Consider the following 20,891-nt stretch of genomic DNA (forward strand, 5'->3'; position numbering starts at 1 on the left):
GAACGATTTAAGAGCAATTTCGCTCGGCTTTTACTCATCTGGTAATGTGGCAACAACGAGGTTATAAACGTGTTCTCAAAAGGTGACAAGCAATACAGCAACCTAACTAGAAGTCGCTTCCTTATAGCGCAGCTCGAGTAAAAATAATTCAACTATACTTTCACAGTCTGTTAAAAAAAAGTCAAAAATCACTCCCTTAGTCTAACAGCTTTTTATTCTTGAAAGATACGGCATTAAAAAAAAAAGAAGTAGACTCAGGGAGTTAACTCACTTATTACGAGATTTTTTTTTCCAACGATCCATTGGAAAGGGTGAGAAAACAATAACATGGAGTAACTAGGATTGCAGAATTAATGCTTGATATGTCACAATTTAATAAATAAAAAAAGTAACACTTTTTATTTATATATAAAGAAAATATAGGGCTTTATCACATGGAGTGTACAATACAAATTGCAGATCTTATTAAATAATTTTTAGCGTTTATTAAAAACCAAATATTATCTTTGACGTTAAAAATAGTGCTTAAACTGCATATTAAAAAAATTAAGGAAATCATTGTCGTATTTGATTTAAAAAGTTTAAAAAACAAAAAATAATAGAATGCCGGCACATATATATACACAAACGTATATAATTTAAATATTTATTTTCGACGTTACTAAAAATTCTAGATAAACAAAAAACATAAAAATCACTTAAATTATTTAGTATTTCATTTAGGAAGAGGTGGTTGTGACGAAGTTGAAGTGGGTTGTTGTGTTGGAGTTTGGTAAGCAGGCTGCTGATAGCCATTCATTTGTTGTTGATACATTTGTTGATACATGTTAATATAATGCTGCTGCTGTTGTTGATACACATGAGGGGGATACATGGCCATCTGTTGCTGAGGGGTTGCGAACATTGTAGTTTGTTGTGCTGGCTGTTGGGATTGTTGTTGCGAGCCCATCTAATTAAAACAAACAGCAATATTTATATTTTCAATTGAAACAAATCAATCACGCCAAGAAGCTCATTTTTGTATCATACCTCCGAATTGCGTTTTAAAGATCCAACCTCATTTGAAGCAAAAAACATTCAAAATAGTACATTTTCACTAGCGATATTTACAAAAGCATTTTCTTCATGATCAAGAACATGCTATCATTAGCAAAAATGGTCCTTAAAATGCTATGATTTCAACAAAAAACAGGAAAATGACGGTTCGGAAATCTGTATTATACACTCACTAATGCTAGATGACAAGATGTTAAAAGTATGTACGAATTAAGATTGGAATTTCTCGTTTTTAAAGTAAAGTAATTTTGACATCACTCAAACTTGTCAATAAATAATTTCTTGTAATTCATTTTATATCTAGGAATACAGCCTATATAAGTAGGTAATAATAGGTACCAACATCGGATCTGTTTGGCTGTTTACATAATATGAAAGCATGACATTTCTACTTGACTTGAACTTAAATGATAAAACTTAAACCTATTGGCATTGTTAATACCTGCTTATTTTTAATACTAAGCAACATAAAATATACGAATCTAAAAGTAATAAAGTACCTGTTGATGAGGATGGTGACGCGGTGCCATACCCGGAGGAGGTTGGCTAAGATCTGGCGGACCTGAAGGTGGAGGTGGTGGTTTGTTACCCAAAACTCCAGCTAGTACCCGCTTGGCATCACCTCCCATGCCACTGCTGGAAGTTCCACCTCCCATATCTATGGATCCTCCCCCACTCATGCCACCTCCAGTATGTCCTCCACCACCTCCTCGCGACATTCCTCCAGTTGAACTACTTCCCCCTCCCCCACCTCCTCCAACGTTACTACTGCTCCCTAACATCATGCTGCCTCCACGGTTAGGTGGAGCCAATGTTTGGGCCATTAAAGGTTTGGGACCAGGAGGAGGTTGAGACATAAGAGGGGGTGGTCCTGAGTTATGGCCGGCATTATTGTCTGAAAATCTGGATTTCTTCTCTGGAATACCATTAGCTCTGAAAAAGAAATTATATTTTTTATTAACAAAAAAGCGTTTTTAAAAATGTTGGGGAAAAGTGATATTTTATTTTAAAAAAACAGGACTAAGAAATGCAAGTGACCTATCATTCATTTTTAAATTAAATGATAAGTTAGTCTTGAAAAGCTCACGATGGATTATTGCAGTTTGCACTATCGCTGTCTAAAAAAAAACTGTTCATCACCGCAAATTTCAACAGTAGATTCCTCAAAGTTAGGTGCAGATTTCTGCAAATACATTTTAAGTTTTACTGAATGGTTAATCTTGTATCTTTGTTAAGTCAATTGATTAATTGCTTACGATGCCGCCTGGTTTCCAAGAATAGATTCCTTAAAAGAATATAACTGTTCCAGCAATTTGTATAACCTACTTAAAAGTTGTTTTGCTAAAAGAAAATCTACCCTAAAGCGTAACTATACAGAGGAGTTATCTCCATGTATGTTGGGCCCTCTCCAAAATTATTATTATTATTACTATTAATAACTCTGTAAATCTTGGCCTGATTTTGACACCCTGTTAAGGGAAAGTGTGGCAATCGTTTCAAATTGTCGATGCGTGAACCGATTTTCATGTATGAAGTGTCATGCGAATCAAAATTTTTGTATAAATTTTCATTTTACAAATCTCGTCGCTGTGCTCATGAGGAGGGGAGTTAGTCCCACGCAATTAATAATTTTGCTATTTACGCGTATATACCTTCCTATTTTATTCGAAATGTTTTCCCAAGAAAAATTTTTGTGTGACTTCTTTGGGGGTCCGCACCTCTAAGCATTCTTGTAAAAGATGTCTCCAGTGGTAGTTACGGTTTCAACTTAACACCATATCAGGTTATAAGAAAAGTATTGCTTATTCCAAATAATAAGAAAATCTGTAAAGCAGATATGTACCTTTGAAGATTATACAAAAAGAAAAATCTATCCAAAAGGAACAAGAATCACCATTAGAAACACTTACAGTTGAGAAAATTAAGTGTAAGGTTTGATTAAACGACAAAAGGTACACAAATCAGCAAGTACCCATCATTTCATAAACACTACATTGATATAATTTAAATAATTTTACTGCATTAACTTTTCTTTTATTTTTTTGTAATTTATTAGATGTCCCTTATGCTGGCCATTTTCATTTACAAACTTAGGATGACTGTAATATCTATTAATTTATAATAATCAAACTATTAATCACAAGTTTAAAGAAAAACGCTATAAAAAATCAAAAAATTATAAGGCTAAAAATTTTTTAAAAAAAAAAAATTGCCTACACTAACATACACCAATGATTTTATTTCATTTGATTTTTTGAATTAAAATCGTCGGTTCATTCTCCAATTAAATTGATTCTTACTTTACCTTATCTAGTACTCAAGCGTTAAAAATAATCTTGTTTAATATTAAAAAATATAGTTTCCTTCAATTACAGTCTTAATCTAGGTATTCTTCCCACAATGTTATATACGTACATGCAATATAAAACAGATAAGATATGCACATTTTTAGGACAGCTAATTATTAAAGTATTTTACTACAAGTAAAATTAAAGGGACTACTTTGAAATTACAATAGAGAAATGAATAATTATTGTTGAATAGTTGATTGGTATTAACTGTGTTATTTGTGCTCACGAATACTTCTGTAAGACGAACTGAAAATTCAAATTTTGTATTAACTCCATGATTCAGATTTCAGCAGTAATCAATTATAACTTTGTCTTTTTCTCCTTTAACGTGCATTTATATGTGAATACACAGAATAAAGAGCATAATAAAGATAAATCAGAAGAATAATTTGAATATAGATAAATCAGAAGAATAATTTGAATATAGATAAATCAGAAGAATAATTTGAATATAGATAAATCAGAAGAATAATTTGAATATAGATAAATCAGAAGAATAATTTAGAATAGTTAAAATAAAGTAATTAATGATTACTATTTAATGATGAAGATGTAATATATACATTTTATCACAATTATAACAAAAAAATATTATGAATGAACTGGCCAGCATAAGGGTCTGTGACATCTAATAAATTCTAAAAAATATTAATGAAAATTAATGCAGTAAAATTACTTAAATAATATCAATGAAGTATTAATGAAATGATGGGTACTTGCTGATTTGTGTACCTTTTGACGTTAAATCAAACCTTACACTTAATTTTTTAAACTAAGTTTTTGTTAAGGAGATTTAATTTTAGTTGTCACAAGTTTTGCAGTAAGTGAAGGGAATCCACCAAGTTTGAGGGCAAACAAAAACATTAACGATACGTAATCCATACACACACATGTTGAAAATAAAGAGAAAGGTTACTTAAATATTGACAAACCTGCTGCTCCAATCGTTTCTTCTGTCGTACTGATTATTCATTAAGTTCTGTTGCCGCCTCTCATATGAATTATATTGAGGGCCTGTGCTTGCTCCTCCGGTCCCGTTACTGTTCAGCCCTCCACTGTAACCACTGCTGCCACCACGACCCCCTCTTTCATGATCGCCACTTACGCCACCTCGACGTGGCCCATCGTTGCCTCCGCCTCGTCTATCTTCCGCTCTTCCTGCTCCACTTCTTCTATCTAAACCATTGTTGCCTCTCCGGTCACTACCACTAGCTGTTCGATCTCTGCCACCAAATCTGTCGCTAGAACTATTTATCCTATCTCTAAGACCACCAAAACTTTTTCTATCTCCGCTAGTTGCACGGCCACGAGGACCACCTCCTCTGCCTCCTCTATCGCGCGCCCCACCCGCACCGACACTACTTCCACCCCCTCCTCTACTGTTCTTCTCTCTCACACCACCACTGCCCATATAACGCGAACTTCGAGCTGGAAAGAAAAAAATGTGTTAATATTTCTACGTAATTTTTTTTTTTCTCATTTATTTGTATCCAGAAATGAAGTCCTTAGTGATTATAATATTGCTTTGTTCCAAAGATTATAATTGATACCATGAAGATTAATTCAGTTTTGATCATCCTTCAAACATAAATTAAAAAAAAAAGAACAATATTTACTCTCAACCAAAAATCAAGTTCGAAAAAGAACCATGTTTCACACTAATTTAAAATTTAGTAAAAAAAAGTAAATGAATGCATACGTTTGCCGAAAACCCCGCTTTTAGCCATTTCTGCTAGTTCCAACAATCGAGGATTCATATCTTGCTTTGCTTCCTGTAGAACTGAAATAAGATCCTTTGCTTGACGAGCGTTTCCAGTAGTAAAAAATGTATATGATGTGCCAGTTCTTTGTGATCTTCCCGTTCTACCAATTCGATGAACGTAGTCTTCAGAAGAAGAAGGGTAATCATAGTTCACCACAAATTTCACATCCTCCACATCTATAGCGAAAAAACAAAGAAATAAAAAACCAAGCCGAAATAATCGTACAAAAGAAGAATCTTGCTTTGGAATACTCGTGACTTTAAATGTTTATTTAAGAATTATCAAGGCCTTTTAATACTAATGTGAAACTAACAAAGAAGTTTATCCTTTTAAAAAAGGCTCGATTTGTGATTATCAAATTGAGATAGTAAATTTCGAATATTCTCGTAAGTATTCAATTGCACTTTCTCAACTTTACTCAAGAGGAATATTAATTCTACAATGAAATGAGAATTTAAAACATATTTGGCCAACCCGCAGGTCGCCGACTGGTATCAAGAATTCGTCCAATTTCGACTGTCAAATGAGATCTAGTCATGTTGGTAGGGTCCGCAAAGAGTTTTCTGGTGAAACTGGAGCAGCACTTTTTTGACAACAATCAGTTTCCACTTTTTTTTTTTTGTCGTATAAAGAATTACTTTCACAATATTCCAAAACATCACCTTCTTTTAACACTTATAAGAGAAAAGAGATTACAATCAGGAAGAAGAATGGCTAAATTCAATCATCTTGTTCCTAATCGTAGAATCTTTGAAAGAAAACTATATTGTACTTACAATTACCTGAATCAAGAAAGATCCTCTTTGAAGACTGTTCAGCCATTAGAGAACGATAAGACGATTTTCAAAAATATTGTTTAATAAAATTAAAAGATCGTTAAGAAAATAAAAACGAAAAGAAAAGAAAAAAGATAAACCCCTGCACATTGACTTGAATTCAATTTCCAATTGGAAACGTTAACTATAATTATTTTTTGACCCACCTGCCCGAAAAAATTATACTTACCTTAACATTCTCTCCAAGATTTTCCAGTAAAGATCTTCCAAGCCTTATAAACATTTTTTTTTTTTTTAAATTAAAGTCATTCAGAACAGTAACAAAACAGGCATACAGAGTTTGAGAATTGTCAGATTTCTTAAAATAAAAAATTAGGGGAGGTTAACGGTGGTATTCTCTCATTATATATTTTTTCCTTTTTTTTATATATTTTTAATGAAAAAAAAGAAAAAAAAAGAACCGGAAGTGTCTCACCATTTTATGCATATTTTTAAGGTGAAAACAGGGAGGCACCAAAGATCATTCAATCAGACCAATTATTTTCTAAAATTATCCTCTCGCTGGTGCCACTGAAAACAAAAAGACGTGCCACTGGTTAGATTGACAATAATAATAATAATTGACGCCCTGAATACACTTCTTTTTTTAAATTTTGATGGGGCAGATTAAAATGCTTCAAAACGCCTGTCCAAGGGTGGGCAAGTGCTGACTTCATACTATTATAAACCCCTTTTACTGTGCATCAAATTTTAAGTACAAATGCATATAAATATGGAATAAGAAATTCCAATTTTTATACAAATAACAAGAGTAATAAAAATAATATTGTATGACTCACATTTAGGAATTTTGAAACACTTAGCAAAGGAGTTTAGAAGGGTAGATAACATGAAAAAATTGTTCAACGAAGAAAAAGTAAAGCAAGAATTAGTTTTATGTTTTTTGAAATAAATTACTGATAATTTAAATCTAATAATAATAATGGTTCTCCTTCTACCTCACTCCTAAAACTTAAAAAACAAAAAATGAAAATAATGGTTATTACTTTACAGAAAACAAATAAAAAAACTCAAATGATTTTTAGACTACAAGCCACATAACTTTCAATATATTATTTAAATGTATATTTGGTGGGTTTAATTTATTTTTTACAGTTCATATTTAGAAAGTTCGAAATGTTTATGTACTTCGCAAGTTTTACTCTTCGAACAAAAAAATTCAAGAAATCTTGGATTTTGGGCGGATTAATTTTAAATTCTGTAGTAATAACATAAAAGTTTTCATTATTTTTATTGTTTTGCTCTAGTTCTGAAACCTTTTTTCAACGGTAAGAATGGTATTGTTCAAACTTATAGAATTAGTTTAAAAGATATCAGAGCTGAGGATGCGCCATGAATCAGTAAAGTTACATCGCGGAAGTGATACATACAAATGTAATAGGAAGGAACAAAAAATACAAGTATCACTTTAAAAATGTAAGTAATGCATCCACGGCGATATACTTCGTGGTGTGTTAGTAATAATGGAAAGTTAATGAAATTCTAATTCCAGCATTAGAGACTATCTATTGATGACCTTACTTTAAATAAAATTATTGGCAAACAATCATTAACCTCAGATACATCTCGTAACATTGTAAATAACATGATACTGGTCACTTTAGCAAAAAAGAATGATGGACGTATAATAATAAAAAAAAATAGCACTTTATAATAGTTTCAATAAAATAAAAACAGTAATCAAAGTGAAGCAGCTTTTAAAGTAAATAAATTAGTAAGGCAATAAGGTACTAATTTATTATTATTATTTTTTTTTTTTTTTTTTTTGGCGCATCAACAGCTGAGGTCATTAGCGCCCGGAGCTTTTTCCAGTGCACTGCCGGCCTCCGGACAGTGTTCTCTCGTTACAGACAACACTGTCCATCACCGGACAGTGAGCTGTAAGAAGCTCCTAGGAAGAGAAAATCTAAGGGTCAGCTGCTGGATTCGAACCCGGGACCTCCGCGTGGGAGTCCAGTATGCTAACCTCATAGCTAATCCCTTCCCTTATTATTTTTACTAATTTATTATTATTATTATTTTTGTTAGACAGCAATGTAAAGTTTGATAAATTTAAGTTAACAGTTAATTCAACAAACTGCCTCAAGAAAAAAATTTACACGATTAACTTTCACCACTATCTATCAAAAATTTCAAACAAGGAGTTTCTTTTTTCTTTTTTTTTTAATATTACTACTTTTGAAAACCTTCCAACTATAACAAAAATAAATAAAATTAATTTTTAATTTTCCTAACAAAGAAATTTGTAAAGTACATTAATTATTCTCAGTCCAACCGGACGACTTTAGTTATTTATGCATATCATCAAAATTTGTTTATAAACCCGAAAAAATGTATTTTCATAATCTGCCTTTTCATTAAGGGAACACTTTTGCTAAGATTTGGCTTGTTCAAGGCTCTAAGTAGGAAGGTGCCAAAAGAAACAAAATATGAAAAAAGTCTCACATGTATGCATGTATGAGTTAATGATGAGAATCGATTAAAAATTGCCACCTATTTATTTCATTTATATGAAAACAGAAAACAGAAAAAAAAAAATTGAAAAAACATGCATAAAAACCACGACCAAGAGATTTTTGATTAACACTTATTTATTTATTTTTTTGCTAAGTTAAAAATCATCTGTCAATCGTTATACGAATTTATAAATATAACCCTTACATTTGCTCTCACATTTACACACTCACTTACTTCTTCTGAAATATTTTAACTTCAGAAATTTATTCATGTACAGTCAATAAATTCAATCTACTCAACTGATTTCATGAACAATAGTATAATAAATGAGTTTTAAATCTAAATATTTACCATTTTGTTTCAGAAACTAAAATTCTGCTCATAGCTCTGCGAAGCATAGTGCATCGCTCACAAAACAAAGAATTAAAACAAATATTTTTGCACAGTAAACATAAAAGATGTACAAAAATAATTAAAATAAACAAATAAGCCAGCACATTAAAAACAGGAAAAAAGGTGAAAAAACAAAAGAAAAAATAAAACACGGCGGTTTTACATGAAGCATTTAGAAGTAAGAAACCTCTCATCAGGCTCCTCTTACAGCATATGGGCATCTTAACTTATTGTTGTCAACCATGGGCAGCCATAGTTCTTCAGGAGCAATGTTGTAGATGTGTTCATGTGAGATTTTTATTTTTACTTTAAATAGAGACTATACTGAAGAGATAAAGTGCGGTGTGAATGTGCCATTCCTTTCCTAAAAACCTCTTCCCTTAACACAACACTCACAGTTTACTTAAGAATGTTCTGTTTACAAAAACACGTTGCAATTTATAAACAACTGATTTAATGTACACTTCTTCAAACATATAAAAACTTTTGATATTCTGAAGCTAGATATCACTGAACTTCTATCGCAAACAAGTCTGGGAGGTAGAAATGAGCTGCTATCCCATGTCGTTTAAGTCATTTATTATGAGACAAAGAGAAAAAAAAAATACAAAAATCTCAAAGAATTGCGAGATATTGTGCACTTTCAGGGAAATTTAATTGCTAAATATTTCATCAATAAAACAATCAATACCGTTTAAGACAATATGTCACTAATTGTTAGAAAAAATTTATAAGTTCCTCTTACAGGAAAATTAAACACTTTTATTTTGTTAACAACTTAATTATTCGTCTAACTTAACCTATTTTCCTGTTCCTATTTAAATTATGCATTCCTGATCTCCTTTTGAATCTTAAAAAAAATTGTGTAGCTCAAAAAAATCAGTTAAGCAAACTGAATAGTGATTCTAAGATCGCTATTGTGGTAAACTGGAAAATAAATTCTATCTAATGTAAACACATTAGCCACCGTTTAACGTAATACGAAATCGTGGAAACAAAACAAAAATTCTCGAGTTGGAAGTGTGTAATGTGGGATGAATCCTCACTATAAGTGACCGAACTTAACTTCGTACAGGGGATTGTAAATAATCATTTTCCTTCTTAAACTTCCGGAAATGAATAAATCTTTTTATTTATTACTTTAATTACTACTAATTTGTTTCGGGTACTTATAAATATGTAAATGGTAAAATTAAGAATTAACTGAAAACAGGAAAGCAGTAATCCTGATAGAGCGTTCTGCTCCTTTAAAGAAAGTTTAAACGTTAAACGTCAAATTATTCTGTAAATTCATAAAGTGGATCCGTTGGCTTCTTTCTTCTAACTTTTTACAGAGATCTTTTCTTACATTTAACCTTCACCTTCCTTAGTAATTATAAGAAAGTAAAAGTAAAGCACATTCTTCCACATGCTTCAAAATATTAGTAAGCCAAAGTTAACTAAACTTTTCTGACAACTTAGCTAGGAATTATTGCTCAGGAGTGTTTGCCTTAAAGTAAACTCCTCTGTAATGTACAATCACATTCTTCAATTACTATTTTGAGAGATAAAATTTATTGTAGGTTACTTATGGATTAGAAATATTTATCAATAAAAAAACAAAATTATTCATTACCGCGCCAATATGTTAATAAATAAGGTTTAATAATTGTAACCCTTTCACCTGAGATCCTATCTTGAAAACAAATATTACTAAGTACTTTTCAAGGTAAAGTTATGGACTGCAATTAGCTGCTGCTTTTTGTTCATATTTTGACCTCAGAAGTTTGATAACAACATGTAATACATTTCTTAAAATAGACACAATATTTCACACCACGTTGTCTCCCTTACTGCTTGTATAGTCTCTACAAATAAAAGAAAACATTCTAACCTCCCTTTCTCTTTACTAATAACGGATCATGACTTCGTTGATACTGTTATGGTGAAGCCAAGATCACAAAGTAGATTTCTGACAATAAGTCGTCAAACTAAGCACGGCTGGTAACTGTTGTGATGTATCCTTCTCCACGTGGAGTCAATGTGAAGAGATGATTGGAAACAGCAATACTTACCCAATCCTCGAGCTGCTACATCTGTTGCAACAAGGATATTTACTCGACCCGAACGAAATTCTAAAAAAAATAAATAAAATAAAATAAATAAATGAAAAGAAAAAGAAAAAAAAATTGAAAAAAGAAGACAAAATATTAACATTTATTGTTAATTCAACACTGCTTCAAACAACAATATATGCCTAGCAAAAACTTAAAACAGCACAAGCAATCATAAATGTTAGTACGTGGTAAGATATGTTGGGTAATTATTTATTTTGTGATAATAACTTATTCTGGGAATGAAATGTATCAAAGATTTCATTCGTCATAACTCCCTGGATCTTAAGTCTTATGTTATACATTAAGCAAAATTGCAAATTTTTACGGATTGTGGGCACGGTTCCATTTTGTTAGTATGTTATTCCCTCAAACAAAGAGAACATACTCAAAGAAAACAATCACGATCAAGGCGCTTCAATCACAAACCTAACATTGTGACCGCATTACAGACTAGGAAATATGTCTAAGTAAAAAAGCTTAACAATGCTCCAAAAAATGTATTGTGGGGGTTCTGTGAAAACTGTGACATTTAAGCTCTCCCTTTGTTATTTTTTAGTAGAAGAGCCCTGCATTACTTAAGATGAATTCATCACTTTGTAAACACGAATATTAAAAAATGAAATCAGGTGTAACTTAGTATTCGATTAGGAAAGTTGCTGCGGGTACTGGTGCAAAGTAATTGATAACCTACCCTGCAATACTTGATCTCTGTCTTGCTGAGATTTGTCCCCATGAATTCCATTAGCTCTCCATCTGTAACAATAACAATCGAAATTAAAATAAGAATTACCATACTACTTTATTTGATTGTGAAGTTTTTTTTTGTTTCACTAACCCTTGTCTATTAATGGTCCTTGTAATATCGTCAACACTTCTCTTAGTTTCTGCAAATATTATGGTTTTATTTTCGCTCTCACGCGCTATGTCTGTGAGCAGATTACACAGTCTAAAAACAAAAAGAATAACTTCAGTGTACAAGAGAATGCTAGAGAACAAAAGGGAATGACTGCAAAGCTAAATCTACTGTATTTTGGATACATGATTAAACTATCTGCTCTAAATGTGTGATTTGTTTAGTTAGGCTGGGGTAAATTAACTAACTCCTACGGTATATATAGGACAATCAAAGATTGTGCCCCTCCTAAGAGCATGGTTTTTCTTTTTTCTTTTTTTTTTTTAACTACCTTCATCTCTTTTCAAAGTTTTATTCAATCAAACCTTAAAAAAAAGAACTTTTTAGAGTTTTTCAGCTTTCATTACTGATTTCTCAAATTAATGAAAGTCCATATTGGAGTAAAGTTTATATGGTAATATAATAACAGTCAAGTAGCTGAAAAAACTTCAAAAGTAAAATAATATTGAAATACTCTTCCATAATTGAAGATATAAAAAGAAGCATGCTAAGCAGATCAAAAATATAATAAAAATGTTTCTGCAAGAAAAATATACAAACTTGGCAGGTTTTTCGTATTCATCGCAAATATCGACTATCTGTTGTATATTGTGATTTGCTGCTAGTTCTAAAGATCCTATATTCAACTGAATGTAATTATGAAGGAATTCTTCCGCTAAATTGCGAACCTCTTTTGGCCAAGTTGCTGACCACATCAAAACCTGCCGATCTGGCTGCAACCATATTTTGAGTATATTTAAAACAACTTATAAATACTTAACTATTAAGTTACTAATTATTTACATGTTTAAAGCTAATAGTTTATACTTTCATAAAAGTGAAATCAAGTATATAAGTTAATAAACAACATATCTATCATTACACACTCTTATTTGTTCAATAATTTTTCTAATCTGAGGTTCAAAACCCATGTCTAACATCCTGTCTGCTTCATCTAATACGAGGTAAGTGCACCTCTTTAGATTAGTAGTATTCTTTTCTAAGAAATCTATTAATCTCCCAGGAGTGGCTATCACAATTTCTACTCCGCGTTCCAGGTCTCTTGCCTGAAAATAAGAAATTCGATTTTAGCAGAGTTCTACTAAACGTGAACATTTGAAAATTGGAACATTAAATTACAAACCTGGCCTCCTTTAGGTGCTCCACCAAAAACACATGTATTCCTTACATCAGTAGATGATCCGAAGTCGGTAGCAACCTGTTGTATTTGCTGCGCAAGTTCTCTTGTAGGTGCCAGTATTAGGGCGATTGGACCATCTCGAGGTCTCAAGCGAGGTTGATTATTTATGTGCACAATCGCAGGCAAAATATACTGCAAAAAATAAAAAAATAATAAGAAGAAATACAAAAATTTTACTAAACCAATATTTCTAACAGTACAGTTACGGCTATTATAGAGGTAGCAAAATTATTTGGCAAGTTCAGATCATACCAACCCTCCCGTTGACACGTTTTTCACCCCCGATTCAATGAGCGCTCATGTCAGAGAAGATATTTTTCGATTATAATGTATTACACAGTAATCCTTGCCACTAATGCTAATGTTTAAGAAAAGTACTAGAAATAAGTGCGATATTTAACATTCGAAATATATTACTAATGATGGTTTGAGGATTTTTCATGCTATTTTGTTTTCCTGTTCCTTTTCTTGAAAAGAAGTCAATGAACTACATTTTTTAAGCAAATATTTCATGTTATTTAATCATTCCTTCAACACTAAAAAATTTCTTTACTAAATTAAAAAACAAAAAAAAGAATAAAGTAATGCCTAGTTTATCTGGCAGGCTTTAAGTCCAATTACCAAATTGGGTGAAGTGGTTGGAGCCGACCAGCAATCGTCCTTTACTACAAATTTCTCTTATAACCAATTAAATTAAAATATGATTTAAAAGGAGAAATGGCACTTACTGCTAAAGTTTTTCCAGAACCAGTTTGAGCTATGCCAACCATATCTCTTCCACTTAAAGCAATAGGCCATCCTTGGGCTTGAATTGGCGTGGGATTATCGTAACCCTGCTTACTAAAAACGAAATTAAAGACAATTGGATGGATGCAATTTAACAACATTAAAGTATGTAAAAATATAGTCAAAAAACTTCCCATTTAGTCTTTTAGACAATTTAAGAGATACTGTTTGGACAAAGAAGCAAAATGACATTTGGTTCCCTTTCTTTCTATTTTTTCGGAAGTTCACAATTAAAGAAGCATTCGAACAGAAATTTAATAACATAAATTTAGACTTTGTGTTTTTGAGTTATAGTGTTTCTAGCAAGTATTTGGATACCATAAATCTGTAGGAAAGTACTATGAAGTTTTTTTATGGAAGCAATACAGTACACGTCTTGGAAGTAATATATGTTCTCTCGGAGAAAGAAAGACAAGTGAATAATTTTTTTTAAACGATTAGTAAATATTCCATCAAAAGTAAAGAAGCGAAAGAGGAAGGCAGTTCTCAATTTAAAATAAGTAATACCAATTTTTTCAGAAAGGCTTATCTCAAAATTACCAAATTGGATTAAGAATTCAAAAAAAAATCGGGAGCGGAAGCACATACTTAACAATATTTTTATAAAAATAAAAGCTTGGTAATTACATGTAGTCCTGAACGGGCGAACTTCCACTTAAAAAAGTGTTCTCTCCGTCCATCACCGGGCTGTGAGCTGTAAGAAGCTCCTAGGAAAAGAAAATCTAAGGGTCAGCAGCTGGATTCGAACCCGGGACCTCCGCATGGGAATCCAATACGCTAACCACATAGCTAATCCTTTTCCTTAACACTTATTGTTATTATTGATGTAATGACAATATTAATGAAGAGAAATAATGGAAGTTTTTAAATAATGTTGGGATTCATTATTACTTCATCATTGTGTTTTTGCTAGAGCGAGAACCAAATTATCAGCTTTCCATTATCTTAGTCCGAGATATCGTCAACTTAAAAATGAACGAGTGCTTATTCATAGGAGAAATAACTGCTTTGTACTGTTAAGGTTACATTAAAGATTAAACCCCTCCAAAGAATTTAAATAACTGAAATGATTGCGACGAATTTCTACATTTTTATTATAACAGTTCGAATATTATCGTTACTACTTTGTTACGAATATATCGAATTCTGATTGAAATGCTAATAGTCGATGATCATAATAATAATTTACCTGATTTCACTCATTACATAATCAGGGAAGTTTACTTCTTCAAAATACATTATAGGTGGGGGAACGCGTTCACCTTTAATAGTTATTGATTTTTCTTCCATATATTTTTCCACTTCATGTTGAGGCCTAGAAAGTAAAATGTACAATGCATAAAATTTCTTTTACATGAAAATTCTCTTAAGAGATGTAAGAGGAATCAAGTTGAAGAATTAATAATTTAAGCATTAGCATATTAGAAGATCAATCAATGAAAATAATAAAATATCATTATTATGTTATCATTTCAACATCTATCAGTGTTACCAAGTGAATTACCTGTTGACTATACTGGGATGAGGTGTATAAAAATCTTTTTTAAATGGCTCTAAGGATGCCATATCCCAAAACGGTTTTCTTAACCTTCCTCCTGGTTGTCTACCTTTTAGACTACTGTACTCTCCTCTTCCGCCAAAACTTCCATTTCCTCTGGCACCAAAGTCTCTGTTTCCAACGCCTCTACCACTTCCTCCTCCACGTACTACACCTCTTCCATTACTACCTCTTCCTCCACCACCTCCTCGTCGATCTCGACCAGCACGATCGCCGCCAAAACCCCTAAAATTAGTAAGCGCTATAAATTAAATGCTTTTATCAATTGTATTTCCTTCAATTTTTGCATTTCAGCAATATATAATTAAATCATTGAATCAGATTTCGACTGAGATTAAAATGCAACAACTTTATTTGAAGTGTTATTGTGCTAACCACAGTAAGAATCTAACACTTTTTCTTGATTTAGACTACTTTCTCTTCAACATTATGGGTTAGAATTTTTCCTAAATGTTAAAATAAAGTAAAATAAAATTGTAACTTATTTAACGGATTGTTCACATTATTTTTTTTTTTTTTATATATAGAAAATGACTAGAATTATCTGCTAACTTAGTATAAATATTCCACACATCATATAAGTTGTACTACTGTTGAATGAGGAAAATTAGTATGTTAGGATCTAGAAGAGTAAGGAAAAGTCGTATGAGTGTTCACATCAGATGTTTTTCAATTGTTAGAATTAAACAGCAAGAATTTAAATTAGTTTACACTGTGGAACTACTGGACCATGAAAATGATTACTACTTCAGATATTTCCCGCTCCCTTTTTTCACCTGCACATAAAATTCTTTATTTCATTCCGTCTGCCACACCAAGTTTTTAGTTGATTACAAAACATGCCTTTTCAATTATTTAGAATAATGTTTCTCGCACCAACTTTTTCTTGACAAGGAATTTTTTTGTTTTACTAAAGCGTTGATGTGTCGCTTCCATGCTGCACAATACCCAATATATATTTTTTATTATTATTAAAAGGTGTTCTGCCCGACTACTATAAATCTATTGAGATCTTCCAGTGACGAAATTCAAGTTCCCAGAAGATGGCTTGAGAACACAATCAGAGATCACTACTTCCTGAGCCAACAAACCTTACCTCTCCAAACGCTTTCAAACAATTGGACGTAGACCTCCATAAATTATTACAAAATGGTTGCTAATTCAAATCCAGTGATTTCTCCAAGGAGACTTTTGATAGGCCAAGAAACAGGCATTTGAGGATAATCATTTCCTGGTGCCTACCACCCTCTCCACAGAGTGTCCCTTAAGAGGATACATGCACCCACATCAACGATTATACAGACGGTCAGGTAGACAACTCGAAAAGATACAAGGAATAAAAGCCATACCAAAGTTACTATTTTTTCTTTACAAAACTTTCAAAATAAAAATATTTTTCTGTTATGTTGGCATTCCTTTCATAAAGAAATGGCACACCGATTGCGGACCTCTGTTTTAAAGAACAGCCTCATGGTACCTTTGTGAATATTTGAACTTAAGCATTATGTTTCTATTACCAAACACCGTTCTTATGTAGAACGACTGTTGTAACTCTACAGATAAATGTGCTTTTCAACACGTTATGCCGTAACATTAGTTTGTACGGATATCATCATATTTGACAAGCCTATTGGTAAAGAGCGGGAATTAGTTGTTCTTTAGACAACTAAGTTTCTGGCTTTATCTTCATCACTAAGGTAATAGCACGAAAGGGTAGCAGAGAATAAAATTTGGAATAGGTACCTATTTGAGATGCTTGTTATCTAAATTTTTTCTGATGTGCCTGTGGTATTTGTTGTCAACCTGTTAGGGTCGAGGAAACCCTAACTGCGAAGATCTCGTTACGAATGGCATCCTTACACCTGCGGTCCTTGGGGATTTTGGGCAAAGAGGCAGATACCTAGCCTGACACGACACACAAATTCATCCCACTAGCCTCTGCTAGTAGAGGCAAATGGAACACCTCCAAGAGGTCCAACCTGATCGCGTGCCTTAACCAGACCAGTCCGAGTACCAACTAAACCTGAACTTATTTCTTCTTATAGCGCACAAAAGGTCAGAAAAAATATAAGGTTACTGAAGAAGAGATCAGTTTCTGTAGAGGAGAGAACTAGTCTCTTGAATCTGTCAAATTATACTGCAATCGCTGCATTAAGTGGTGAAGCCTCAAGCACCAGAAGTAGACAATACGCAAAAGTGACTAATTGGAAACTCTGACCCTAGAAAATTTGCGAGCTTTATCTTAATGAACTGTAAAGAAGTCGTCACTATAAGCCTTTTTTCTTTTCAGGATAAGGTGATTAACCTAGAGCCCTCGTGCAGAAATTGAGGAGAAAATGAATTCCCTGTTTGCAAGTTTCGCAGTTGCTAGGCTACGGCGAGAGATTCATGGCACATAGAGACGGAGAATATGTCGCAAAAACGATTTGTTGGTAAATCCCAGGATCTTTGGAGAACAAGACCTACACAGTGTTCCATAATAATCAAATTGGCAAAAAAATATTTGGCTTCGCCAACATTATGATTTAAATTTCTGAAACTGAAATAAAACTAAGTTTATGTTGGATAAGTTAGAAAAGATCATGCATAATCAAACTTATCACACGAAAAGAAGAAACGAAATTAAAATTAATCATTTATCAATATTGACTACAAGCTGTGTTCTAAATCCTGGAATGGGGTCCTGGTTACGCGGAATCAACTGATTTTTATAAAAAAAAAATAGAAGTTAACTGCCCTATTTTTGAATCAGCCATTAGACATTTAAGCCAGTGATTTTAAGTGGAAGCAATTTTTACGCTTTGTCTACTGTTAAATATTTGTTACTTACTGCTGAAATATATATGTATAATTCCTGTTTCTAAATTTAATGCACTAATCTGTTGAAACAAATATATAATAAAAACCGTTAAGACATTCTCTACCACCCTTTACATATTTTAGTTCTATTTCATTAGTTAAGCGATATAGTATAAACATATAACTAAAATAAAAAATGCAGAAATATTTACGTTCTGTGAAGTTTCTTACATTTTTAAGAATCAATAGTTGGCTGTCTTCTATTGATCGAAAAGAAGCTTAGTTACTTCTATTTTTACACGCAATAAAAGTACTTGAGTTTTCTTCTGAAGAACATCAAAATTATTGCAAAATAAATTAATATCCCAAAAAATTATAACTACTTATTTCCAGATAAATTAGCACAAATTAACATACAATACTACTCAACTCAGGAAAATGGCGAATTATCAACCTTTAATTTGGAATCACTGTACTACCAACTGATCCAGTTTAGACAACTAGTTGTTACAGTTAGCGTTAAAATGAACTATTCTCGCAAGATAAAAACATGAAATTCGTCGTATATTTTTTTTATGATCATTTAAAAAATGTTAACTATTGAATACTATTTGACAGTTGATATCTTTAATCTAGGTTTCACTTGCACTTCCACCGAAGCTGATTCTGATTATAAACGAGGAGCGTCTCCATTTTCTTACTTTATGGTTGGATTTTACTCCTCACCTGGATTTTAGTTTAAACATCTTGAAATTCTTCCCAAATTGTAGGAAAAGGTAAGAAAATCGTGGAAGTTCGCTCTTAAGCACAGTGTATTTACAGTTGGTTTATAAAGTGAGGGTTTTTTAGGCAACACTTAATGTTTCTTTGTTAAGTTTTTACAGGTATTAGAAGACTCCGAATTTTTCCGTTGTGTTGTGAATTTTAAATGAACCCGATTACAAAGTAAAAAAAATAAAATAAAAGTTGTAGTAAAAAGTTTTGTTTCAAAATTACGTGAGTTTAAAGTTCAAAATGTATAACCGCGTCAGTTTTAAAGTTATCAAGTGTAAAATTTCGAATCTGGAATGTGGTGTTTATAGAGTATGCACCTTTTTCTTGGATTGTAAGGTAAGGAATGCCGTTGAAAATAAGCAAAAGTTTAGTGAACCCCAAAACATCGTTAATTTTAGTGGGGAATATTTGCTGATTTTAGTACTTGTACATGTACTTAAGTTCCGAATTTAGGTTACTATTTAGTACTACAGAAAGCCGATGAAAATACTAAATGAGCAATACTTACGTAGCAGATATATTCTTGTTACACTATATATGCAGATAAGTGTAAGTGTGTAATGCATTGTGAGTGAGATAACATTTGCTGTGTTTTTTATTTTATCTCTTTCTTACAGTCTTTCGTGAAGATATTAGTATCAGAGAAATAGACCGGTTATGGATTTGTCCACGATTTTATTCTGGCTTAGAAGTGCTGCTTTTTTTTTCTTGAGTCATAGTACCTAATAACCACATACTAAGGTTGTTTTTTATTGTAGATGGAGGTCGGTGATTCAAGATCTATTGCTTGTTTTCTTATAAATAAGTGCTACCCTGTGCCCATCGGTAATTTGATCTCCTGCGGATTGTGTTATTTTACTAAGTATTGGAAGTTTTTTATTCGAGGTAAAGCCTATGAAGTAAGAAAAGGAACAAAGTACCAAAATGTTATTTTAATGCGTTATATGCTCCGGACAAAATTGAATAATTCAGTAAAGTTAGCTGGCTAGTCTCTTTCTTTTTTTGTTACCTGTAAATTACGAGGCGTAATGTGATTGGCTTTCACCCAAACGTAAGTTTTTGCTGGAAAATGCTTACACAGAGTACAAAAACCTGTAAATGTGTACTTTTTTTATCCTAAAATTTTAATTGTCCAAAATAATTTGTAATATTGTTACTCCTTATTGGAAATAATAATTATTTTTTAGTTAAATTATTCATCTAATAAATTTCAAAATATTACGTGGCCAACGAGTAATAGTTTTTGCAAATCTGTGGTCATAAGTAAAAAATCAAGAACAGCCGAAAATTCATTAGCATTTAGTTCTCAATTAAAATTTCTTGACTTTTTTTTATATTTTAGTTTCATCAGGAGTACAAGAAGGAATATTTGATCAGAGCAGAATGAAAAAAATATTGTGAAATGTTGGGGCTACTTAAATGATAAACATATTGTTAAAAAGAATAACGAAAATGTCTTCTACGTGGAAAATGTATATTTTTAAAGATATTTCGCATGATACGGGAAATATTCTTATCGTTTAAGAAATTATTTACTTAAGTAACAATGTAGACTTATGTATTTGTCTGATGGGTGACCTCTCTGTGCTCTCTAAAGCTCGCATAGAGCAATTAAATAAGAACAGTTTCCAATTTTTTTTTTGTTTTTATAAGAAATTTTCACAATCGGAATAAATATTAAGGAAAACTCGGGTAACGAAATACATGAAATTTTGCTTTCGAAGTAGTACTAAATAATAACACATTTTGGATTCTCTGCATTTATTTACCGGAAAGTGAATACGTACCCAAACTTCATTGTATTTATATATATTATTTGTTTTCTTGAAGAAGCTAGTTAGTTTGTTCTACAACCTAGATTTTTTTTTTATTAGCCGCCACTTTATATTATCAGTTTCTAACTAAACTTTTTGTAATTTCAAAAAATCA

General features: G+C 32.0%; 2 protein-coding genes across 10 annotated transcripts in view; one reads left to right on the plus strand and one right to left on the minus strand.

Moving 5' to 3' along the window:
• Positions 1-350: 350 nt before the first annotated feature.
• LOC141449065 (uncharacterized) lies at positions 351-18,662 on the minus strand. Of its 4 annotated transcripts, none has more exons than XM_074118120.1 (15): positions 18,420-18,662; positions 15,336-15,614; positions 15,021-15,146; positions 13,774-13,885; positions 12,989-13,177; positions 12,732-12,911; positions 12,406-12,578; positions 11,788-11,898; positions 11,644-11,705; positions 10,911-10,970; positions 5,107-5,346; positions 4,340-4,835; positions 1,557-1,989; positions 1,030-1,056; positions 351-949 (listed from the first exon to the last, which is right to left on the minus strand). In XM_074118120.1, coding segments are annotated over exons 1-15 (2,724 nt in total). In that variant the 5' UTR covers positions 18,422-18,662; the 3' UTR covers positions 351-715. The 4 variants fall into 4 exon arrangements, with proteins under 4 accessions (XP_073974221.1, XP_073974231.1, XP_073974240.1 ...); XM_074118130.1 differs by having other exon boundaries at positions 18,401-18,661; XM_074118139.1 differs by lacking the exon at positions 18,420-18,662 and adding an exon at positions 18,220-18,350.
• A 147-nt stretch (positions 18,663-18,809) lies between these two features.
• Positions 18,810-20,891, plus strand: part of LOC141449039 (uncharacterized) — a 31,113-nt gene continuing 29,031 nt past the window's right edge. For 2 of the 6 annotated variants that reach the window (XM_074118091.1, XM_074118098.1), the window contains exon 1: positions 18,842-19,298. The gene's annotated coding sequence lies outside the window, so the exon portion shown is untranslated. Of the gene's footprint in view, positions 19,299-19,445; positions 19,512-20,891 lie in introns of those variants that run through there. The other 4 variants (XM_074118073.1, XM_074118066.1, XM_074118106.1 and 1 more) reach the window with 4 other exon arrangements.

The sequence above is a fragment of the Rhodnius prolixus genome, unplaced genomic scaffold (assembly GCF_049639745.1).
Source record: "Rhodnius prolixus isolate KJV_2025 unplaced genomic scaffold, Rpr scaffold_1, whole genome shotgun sequence".
Taxonomy (NCBI): domain Eukaryota; kingdom Metazoa; phylum Arthropoda; class Insecta; order Hemiptera; family Reduviidae; genus Rhodnius; species Rhodnius prolixus.